Raw genomic sequence first — 10,293 nt, 5'->3', positions numbered from 1 at the left:
AGGATGCCACTGGCCTTGTGTTACTCTGTGACTCTAAACACCTTCTGCCTTCTTGTGCAAATTGCCTTCCTGAATGTTTCTGTTTCTGATTTCCAGGCCTTGCTCTTTGGCCTCGTCAAATATATAGAGATTTCTTTCTTTATTCTTTGCCCAAGAGATTAGCACAGTGGCAGTGCCCTCAGGAGATTCTCAGGGGATATTTGATGGATAAATAAAGACATGAAGGATGAAAAATGAAAGTGTGTGGTATGCCTTCACAGAAGTATGCCCACAAGTGCTGTGGGAGCCCAAAACTGAGCTGGGGGGGCTTCCTGGAGTAGGTGATGTTTGAACTGGGTCTTGGGATTAGAGTTTGCCAGGTATATGTATTCTCAGCGCAGGGAACAGCATTTGCAAAAATATAAAAAGGTCAGAATGGTAAGAACTTCCTAGTGGCTGCGTGGGTGTCGGGGAGTGAGGGTGGAGTGAAGAATGGAAAGTGGAAGGGAGGGATGGGGGGCAGTCAAGATTTTGAACAATATAAAGAGAAGAAAGTAGAAAGATCACTCAGTCTTGACACTTGAAGACAATCACTTTTTTGCATATATATATTTGTTTAAAACAACTATACATATGTTCTTTTTTCCCCCAGACCATATATATATATATATATATATATATATATATATATATATATATATATATATGGGCTTTTTTTTTTCTATGTGTAGGAGCTATTTGTTTCAAGCACAGTTCTTTCTCTGTTTTTCCAAGAAGTTAACTCTGATGCTGCGTGGGGAGAAATACAGTTTGCAAGGGACACTGAAGTGGGAAGCTGCCATCGTAGCCACTTGGGAGATGCGAGACGCCTCTGGGGCAGTGGGATGGGGACGAAGAGCGGTTTGTCCAGGTAAAGGACCTGGGAAGGCAGGTTGCTTGGTGGGTGGGAGAGAGGGAGAAGTCGGTGCTGTTTCACAGGATTCTAGCTTAGGAAACAGGTTGCTGGTGATACCTTTCGGATGAGGACTTCGGATGAAGCGCTGGCAAGTTGTGAGAAGCAGATAAGGAGCTGAGATATGTGAACACCTTAGATTTTTGTGGAACTGTCCTGCGGGGAGTGGCCACGCGGGCTGGTCTCCCTGGGACCGCACACCTGTCTGGAACACCTGTGGGGTCCAGGTATTTGTCCTGGGGTGGGGGTGGGGGGCGCGCCCCGGTCGTCGAGGCCCTAAGCCCTAATGTAATGGGACCTTCTGGGCCGGGCGCAGGCTGAGCGCGTCCGTCTGGGAGGCAGCACTCACCAACTCCCGATGCAGGTGACCCCATCTCATCGGGCTGGGGAACAGGGGCTCAGGAGTCTTGCGCCCCCCTCACTTCACGTGGGGGAGTTCGAATTCCGGCCCTGCCACTTCCTGCCTCAGTTTCCCCATCTGCACCCGCTCGCAGGCGGACCCGAGAGCAGTATGTAACCTGCAGAGGCCACGACACATCGATGGCATCCGGAGAGGGGAAGTGGCCAGGCCTGGTCGCGGAGGAGGGTCGCGGGGCAGGGGCGTGAGGAGCCGGGACCTGGCAGAGTCGCCCTGCGGGACAGGCGGGCCCGGCCGGCGCCGACTCCGCGCCTGGGGGCCCGGCTCGCGACCAGGTCGTAGCCAGAGCCCTCGCCGCCCAGTCACCGTCAGAACAAAAGTGGCGGCGATGCCCGGCGCTCGGCGTCCCGCAGGCCCGGCCCCCGCCAGGCAGCCCAGCAGCCCCGCCGCCCGGCGGCACGACGCACAGCGACCGCATCTTCGGCCCTTTCCGTCCGAGCGTGCTCGGCTCTTTCCGCTGCGGCAGGCGCAGGTGGAGGGGGCGGGGCGGGGGCCGTGCGTGGTGACGCCTCGGGGGGGGTGACGCACCGGCGTGCCCCGCCCCCTCCCCCTCCCCGTTCAGGCTCTGGAAAGAGAAGAAAAAAAACTTTCTTTTTTTTTTAATTGAGGAATCAACAGCCGCCATCTTGTCGCGGACCCGACCGGGGCTTCGAGCGCGATCTACTCGGCCCCGCCGGTCCCGGGCCCCACAACCGCCCGCGCACCCCGCTCCGCCCGGCCGGCCCGCTCCGCCCGGTCCTCGGCGCCCGGTCCGGCGGCCCCGCTCGCCTCTCGGCTCGGCCTCCCGGAGCCGCGGCGGCGGCGGCGGCGGCGGCGGCAGCGGCGGCGGCGGCGGCGGCGGAACGGGGGGTGGGGGGGCCGCGGCGGCGGCGGCGGCGGCGGCCCCGCTTCGCGCATTGTTTTTCCTCACGGCGGCGGCGGCGGCGGCGGGCCGCGGGCGGGGAGCGGAGCCCGGAGCCCCCCGGTCGTCGGGCCGCGAGCGAATTAATTAAGTGGGGCGCGGGGGGGGAGCGAGGCGGAGGCGCGGCGGCGGCACCATGTTCCCGGGTACTGCCTGAGCCGCCCGGCCGGGCGCCGTCGCTGCCAGCCGGGCCCGGGGGCACCGCCGGGCCGCCGGGGCGCCCCCGCCGCGGAGTGTCGCGCTCGGGAGGCGGGCAGGGGATGAGGGGGCCGCGGCCGGCGGCGGCGGCGGCGGCGGCGGCGGCGGCCGGGGGCGGGCGGTGAGCGCTGCGGGGCGCTGTTGCTGTGGCTGAGATTTGGCCGCCGCCTCCCCCACCCGGCCCTGCGCCCTCCCTCTCTCTCGGCGCTCGCTCGCGGCTCGCGGCTCGCGCGGCTCGCGGCTCGCTCCTCTCCCCTCGCAGCCGGTCGGGGCTGGCGCCGACCCCCGCCCCGGAGCCCTCTCCGACCCCGCGGCCCGCGCTCGGGGCTGTTTTCGCGAGCAGGTGAAAATGGCCGAAAACTTGCTGGACGGACCGCCCAACCCCAAACGAGCCAAACTCAGCTCGCCAGGCTTCTCGGCGAATGACAGCACAGGTGAGGAGGGGGCCGGGCCGGGGGTAGGGGCCCTGGGGGGTCGCTGTCAGCCCCACCTGGAGGTGAGTGCCCCTGGGGGACCCGAACTCAGCGGAGGACCGCGCAGCCCCTTCCCCGGGACCCGCGCCGCAGAGGGGGAAGTTTGTCGGAAGACTGTTATGGGGCCCGAGTAGGGCAACACATGCCCGGGTGCGCTCGGATCGCCCGGAGTTGGTGAACCCTCCTCGCGTGGAGACCGAGTGGTACTTCCAGCGAGAAAAAGTAAAGTGGAGCGTGTCTTTTCTGCGTGGTGATTCCGTACCCCTCCCTCTGCCGCCGTGTGTCGACACACGCGTGGCTGTCTGGAGGGATGTCAGCGGAGGGTAGGTTTGCTGGTGAGAAAAGAAAATAGTGCAGCCGAAAGGGGACCCGAAGTGTTTTCTGAATTGGTAACACATTCACAAGGCTGCGACCAGAAGACACTCCTAGCAGCAGCCAGCCTGTGAGTTACGACTTAGAAGTTACTTGGAATGTGCTCATTGGGAAAATGCTTAGTAGTTATTTTGAAAACTCTTGTTGCTGGTCACCTAAGTCATTCCATTTTTCACAACCCCAAACTTCGTTAGCAAGATGTCATGAAAGTTGCTGTGGAGTGTTTAATTTCACTTGTATGACTTCGGAAGAAAGTTAAATAGCAGATTCATCTGAGCTGCAGTCTCCAAGGGCGCTTGTGTTGTTTTTACCGTGTAGATATATATTAAAACATTATGTTCAGGAATGTAGGAATTACATTTTTTCCCCAAAATTTTTTTATCAGGGTACTGAATAAATCATTCTTTTAAGCAGCTTCCTTGGAAACTTCCTTAGGTAATCATGTCAGTTACTTAAGAGAAGTATTTTAGTTTTCTGTTCATTTAATAATGCTAGCTTCTTCTGGGCTGGTTCACGGTAGCATTATGAACTAGTTGTATTTCCTCTTTCAGAACTCTCCTTTGCAGTAAAATAAAAACTTGTGCGCTGCTGTGAATGATTTGATTCCCAGCGCAGCTTGCGTTTCTCCACTACGGTCTTGAGTAGCAGCATCTGAAAATCAGTTTATAATGAATGGGTCCAAATTGAATTATATTGCTGCAGCAATGCCTTCAGATTTGCAGTAGACACAGCTGTTCAGCTTGTGCAAATATTTCTGGGACTGACCGCTAGTGTTTTTATACTAGTGGTCTAAAAATCTATTTCTACTGTTGAAACAAAACTTGAATTTTGTGGCTTCAGTTTTAATACAATTCCTAGACTGTTAGTTAAAGTAGAAGTGAGGGAAACAATTTTTTTAAAAACAAATCAGTCATAAGAAGATTCTTGTCTGGTTGAAATAAATTTGTTAAACAGTGGGGAGGAATCAGTAAGTCTCACGCTATATAAGTCACTAATAATACTCTTTCTAAAAACTGATAAGGAGTTGAGTTTGATGTTAATTTTGTAAAATTGGCTTATCTGAAGTGAGAAATGTGGGAACAACCAAGATTTAAATACTCTGATTTTACTGCCTGAAAAAAACTTATGATTTTACTGCAGAATAGATCTCCTTTGCTTCATTAATCTCGGCATGTTTGAGTGAAAAATCTTTAATCATATGAAACATAGATCGTACCAGACAAGTTCAGCCTTGAAGCTTGTGCTTTGAAACTGGTAACTTTTGAATGGCTTTGCAGCTTTTCTGTTGTTGAATGAGGTTATTGTAGATTTTGTTTTATGAAGAAGGACAAATTAGTAACATGACACGTAACAAAAAGGCTTGTCCCACTATATACTTTCAGCTGTTTCCAAGATGGTGCCCAAAGGATTGGCTTTTGGGTAGTTCTGTTATTGGACGGTCACATATTTACTTAATGTGCTGCTAATCACAACAAAGTTTATCAGAAAGGATTTTCTATTCTTGACCACTTTTTTCCCCTTTTCCAATTTTGATCCTTGTAAGACATTGGGGCTCTTTTATAAATGTGGAACAAAAAAGTCAGTTTTTAACAGTTCTGTTTAAATAAGCCAAAGAATAAGTTCACCATCATATTTATGTTGGGTCCTTGGTTGCACATCATCACCATCACATTATTGTGAGAGGGTCTGTTAGCGTGGTAGGCCACAGAAGGGGTCATCATTGAGCATATTAAAAAAGGTAAAACCTTGTCTCCTATAACTACTAGTCTAAAACAGAGATCTTAAGGATGTATATTAAAGCCAATAAAGAACTAAAGCAATTACATTACACTAGTCAAAGGAGTGAAAGCCTTTGGTTAGGTGGAAAAGTGGGGAGAGACCTGGGAATAACATTCTTGAGAGAGACAGCGTCATTTTAGTGAGGGGAGGTGTGTTTTTGGCTTCTAGGATAAAATTGGGCCAGGCAGAGCAAGGTATGTTCCATGCTCATGTGGTAAAATTTGAGGGAGGGGAGCTCTGCATGGGAAGAGCTGAAGGGTTAGGAGGAGAAGGAGGCGGCCTTGGTGGCCTGAGAAACAAGAGTGACTTGGACTGTCACGATGCAGTGCATTTCTCTGGGGACTGGCCTGTGGAGCCATCAGTGTCAGCTGAGTCCCGGGGCGGGTGTGCGGAAGGGGCAGAATAGTACACCTGATGCTGGGGCGCTTACCAGCCAGGATGCTGCCTGCAGGGCGCTTGTATGTGTGTACACTCCAGTAAGGTAAGGCAGTTACCAGCCAGGATGCTGCCTGCAGGGGGAGTGTGTATGTGCATGCACTCGAGTGAGGTAAGGCGGCATCTCTGATAAATGTCATTGCCACCAGAGACAGATGGGAGAGATCAGTGCAGGCTGGGGAGGTCAGGGAAGGTTTCTGAGGAGAGCATGCAGAGCTGATGCAGAAATAGGGAATGTACCCCAAAGGAAGGTAACAAGAGGAAGAAGGAAAAGCAGTACTTTTCACCCAACCCCAACCTTTCTTCTGGAGTGGCACAGAATTTGATGGTATCAGATGTTGTTGAAGAAGCATTTTCTTGTTTTACATTGAAGGTGTAAACGCTTTTTTACAAATGTCATCTTCCTTTACTTGGCACCCTTTATGAGAAGTAGGATTTTGTGTTACCAGTGTGTGTTTTGGAAACTTTTTTATTTAATATATCCAAATTAAACCAGCATATTAGTGTCTTTCAGCAGCAGGGATTCATGATTTAACAGCGCAGAACAAATAAATATCTAGGCAAGCAGTAGACCTTTTTTGGTCAGCTTTATTGAAGCCAAATTTATGTTCAACAGATATACTATAAAAAAGTTTTGTAGGACTGCCTTTTGAAAGTTGAACACAGGTATGTTTCATCCTGTGCTGTATAAATGTCCCTAAGCAGTTGTGGTTACATTTTATACTGTGAATCCCTTTAAGTGCAAGAGAAAACTATATTTAAAGAAACTTGGTGTAAATACTGTTACCAACCGAAATACCTTTTACGGCAAAATGATGACCTTTTAGGTTTACATATCGGAGTGCTTTTCTCCCCATCATCTCAGTTTGGTCCTCACAGCAACCTGTGAGGCAGGAAGGGAAGATACTGTTCCTGCCAATTCCAGTTGAGGAACCAGACTTAAGAGAGGTGATCTGCCCAAAATAACATAAAGGGTAAAAACCAGAATCAAACCTAGATCGTTAAAGTAAATTGATAAATTCATCTTATAAATCTACATCGATAAACCTGGAATTTACTTCAATCATGGACCCGGGAGACTACAGTACTTAGCAAGTTTCAGTAGCATAACTCCAGCAAGTGAATTAAGTCCCTGTAGGGAAAGTTTGTCAGCAGCTAAGTTTCAGTAGCATAACTCCAGCAAGTGAATTAAGTCCCTGTAGGGAAGGTTTGTCAGCAGCTATGGAACAGGAGAGTGTTCTTCCTATTAGGGGCCTGGGGTAGGAGCTCCCCCCTCCCTCTCATTCTGGTGCAGCAGGGTGTTATTCAAGGCCTATACTGGTCTTAACGTTCTTGTTTATTGCAGTGGGTAATTGAGGACCAGTTAGGTTATTTCATCTCGTTACTAAGTTCTGGCTAACTAGGAAATGTGAGTTTTTGTAGAGACTTCTAGGGCTTTTCATGACTTGCTTAGCTTTTACTTAGTAGGAGAGTAGGGATTTTTGAATAACTGTGAGAGCGGTGAGAACAGTGGCCTCATTTGAAGTTCCTTGGGGATGGCAGGTAAGTATGAATCCCACCAAGGGAGCCTTCACAGTAGAGCAAAAGATTGAGAATCACTGCTGTTTAAAGCTTGAATTTGATTCTGTAATTCTCAAACATAATTGAGAATGGCTTGTAAAGGGACTTAGGCTTAATCCTACTATTGGAAGTTGATGCTTACATTGTTAGCCTGTATTTTTACAACTTCTGACTTGTGCCATTCTATTGATAGTTGTGTGACAAAGTGATTATTTGGGGCTACATAAGTGCCAGCTTTGTGTTTTTACTTAATGTGTTTGAGAACAAAATAGTTTAAAATGATTTTGCCAAAGTATACCTTCCCGTGTTAAGATGAAATGTTCCTTATTGTGAGTTTTGAAGATTAGAAAAGCTTGCTTTAAGCCATTTTAGTTCTTGGGGTAACATTAGTCAGGACACTACCTCTTTATCTCATTCAGACCAGCATTTCAAGTATATTCCAAGGGCATGTGAAGAGATGTTGCTCAACAGAGGTTTTGTGCTCACAAGAAATTGGTCATAGCCGAGGCACTTTCTTGCGGGCCCTCCCAGCCTTAGTTTGCTGATGGGCTGTGAGGCTTGGAGAGAGGGGCTTGCAGTTTGCACCATTCCCAAATACATGGGTCAGCAAGCTTTTTCTGTAAAGGGTCAGAGGACATAATTTCAGATTGCAGGCCACAAGGTCTCTGCTGCAGCTAACTCAGTGCTGCCATTTTGGTGTGAAAGCAGCTCTGGACAATATGTACACGGATGTGTGCAGCTGTGTGCCAGTAAAACTAGAAAAACTCTCATTACAAAAACCGGCAGCCAGGTGGTTTGGCCCTCAGGCTGCAGTTTGTGACCCTGATGTAATGTGGGACTGGTGCTCTGAAGATCCTCAGTTTCCTCATCTGTGAAAAAGAGAGGATGACCATCCCCATCTCCAAGGGTGATGGTGAAGGTGGAATGAGATGCTGTGTGAGAAGTGCCTGGTCTGGAGTGAGTGCTCAGTGCCTGGTGCCAGCACCGTCCTGACAGGGGAGAGTGGGTGCACCCTGGTAGCCACGTTTGCTGATGGTTCTGGAAACAGTAGTAGCCATGTATGCGTGTCCACAAAGGCGCACAAGCAGGCAGATCTTTTTGTAGTGTAGCACATTCAGTATATAGCCAGGAGTTCTTTAATCAATACTGTTTATTTTATTTTATTTTTAATTAATTAATTAATTTATTTTTTTGCGGTACGCGGGCCTCTCACTGTTGTGGCCTCTCCCGTTGCAGAGCACAGGCTCCGGACGCACAGGCTCAACGGCCATGGCTTATGGGCCCAGCCACTCCGCGGCATGTGGGATCTTCCTGGACCGGGGCACGAACCCGTGTCCCCTGCATCGGCAGGCGGACTCTCAACCACTGTGCCACCAGGGAAGCCCAATACTATTGATTTTTGCCTCCATTTTCAATTGTATTTTTTTGTAGGAACACGATGGCCATGAAATTTTAAAATTGCAAAAACTTAGGCACTATGGTATGTTCTGAAAATTCTTACTAATTTTGAAGTGTATTTCATGGACTGTTTAAGCAGCAAACAAATATGTGATTCTGTTTCTTTACTGTGTATATTACAGTTCAGTCTGAGGTACCCCTTATGCAGTAGCAGTGTACAAAGGATTCTGGTGATGCCTTCAAGTAGCTTAGAACTATGTTGACAAAGATAAGACATAGAGGCAAAACTTGAGAAAAGAATATAAAATGCAGTCAGGTGCCCAAATGCAGGAGTCAGAAAGGGCAATTGAAGAAGGCTTCATTTATTCACCCAGTGTTTACTGAATGCCCCATGTGCATAAGCCCAGGGCTGGGTGTCCAAGTGGAGGTGGCACCTGAGGCAGGGCCTTAGTACTCCTGTTCTGTGGTGCCCCCTGGTCTTCTCTCACTGAGCCAGAGCAAGGAGCCAGGCAGTTGGGGAAGTCTGCTGGGCTTCTGTGCCTTCTGTGCGTGGGGAAAAGCACTCTGGCTACTCAGAGAGTTTCGTCTCCGTGGGTGTGATCTCAGCCCATGGCTTGCATCTAGTCCTCTCAGGTTGTCCAAGATGGTCTCTTAGAAGCTCTCAGGCTCCTGGCCATGCCCTCTGGTTTCCATTACGTGTGCCCAGTGTTCGCTGAGCCCACTCTGAGGCCTTTCCTTAGTGGCACGTCCCTTATCAGAAGACTGTCCCATGCCTGATGGGCTCCCCTGGCCTGCTGTGGCATCCACAGCTCTTGCATAAATTGGGGGAGGGGATGCCATACTTTCCCAATTCAGTCTAAGCTTAGCTTTCAGGATTGTCACATTGCAGCAAGTCATTGATGCAGGAAGTCAGCGCTTGCACCAGTGTCTGTTGGGGGCTTTTGCGTGTTCACCTTTCTGTGGGGGCTGTGATTTGCTGACAGTAGTGCCGGAAAAGAGCCATGTGCAAGGTTGCCCACCTCGAGCTTTGACTTGAAGAGATGTGAATCACAGATTGGGGTGGGAGGGTATCTTTATGAAAGGCATGGAAGTAAGCAAAAGTGGCTTTTTTTTTCCCCCCAAGTTCTTAGACAATATGCAGAATGTTGCTGACTTTGAAAAATCTGCCTTCAGGGTGTTTTCTTGTTCTAAATTTGGGAAGTGAGGCTATTTTTGAGCTCTATGTCTAGAAGTCAAATTCCTTTCTTTTAAAACCTTACCCTTAGAAAGACCTTGGATATCATCCCGTGTAACGTTTTCCCCCATGTTTCATTTCCATTAATCAAAAGAATGTTTAGTTGAACCATCACTAAGAATAGTAAAATCTAATGCTGAAGAAATTTTCACTCAGTTAAACCCGACTTTCCTATTTCTAGATGTCCCGTCTGCTGCTCTTTGAAGATCTCTTAATTTGCCAGTCTTTCTAATACACCTGTGTATATAGTAGGTGTTTCTTAATAGTTGTAGCTGTTTAACGGGATTATACAATTCTGTTGTAAAGCAAAAATTTTTTTTTTAGATTTATTTTAATTAATTTATTTTTGGCTGCATTGGGTCACTGTTGCTGTGCACAGGCTTTCTCTAGTTGCGGTAAGCGGGGGCTACTCTTTGTTGCGGTATGCAGGCTTCTCATTGCGGTAGCTTCTCCTGTTGCGCAGCATGGGCTCTAGGCGCGTGGGCTTCAGTAGTTGTGGCTCGCAGGCTCAGTAGTTGTGGTGTCTGGGTTCAGTTGCTCCACGGCATGTGGGATCTTCCTGGACCAGGGCTCGAACCCATCTCCCCTGCATTG

The 10,293-nt window shown here is 49.2% G+C and overlaps 1 protein-coding gene across 2 annotated transcripts in view; it reads left to right on the top strand.

Moving 5' to 3' along the window:
- Positions 1 to 2,582: 2,582 nt before the first annotated feature.
- The window catches only part of CREBBP (CREB binding protein), a 132,133-nt gene continuing 124,422 nt past the window's right edge, over positions 2,583 to 10,293 (top strand). The window contains exon 1 of one of the 2 annotated variants that reach the window (XM_060031649.1): positions 2,583 to 2,882. In XM_060031649.1, the coding sequence (XP_059887632.1) occupies positions 2,798 to 2,882 (85 nt within the window). In that variant the 5' untranslated portion in view covers positions 2,583 to 2,797. The remainder of the gene's footprint in view (positions 2,883 to 10,293) is intronic. The other variant, XM_060031650.1, reaches the window with a different exon arrangement.

This window comes from Delphinus delphis, chromosome 15 (genome assembly GCF_949987515.2).
Source record: "Delphinus delphis chromosome 15, mDelDel1.2, whole genome shotgun sequence".
Lineage (NCBI taxonomy): Eukaryota > Metazoa > Chordata > Mammalia > Artiodactyla > Delphinidae > Delphinus > Delphinus delphis.
The sequence above is the reverse complement of the archived record's forward strand: the minus strand, read 5'-3'. Positions and strand labels throughout refer to the sequence as shown.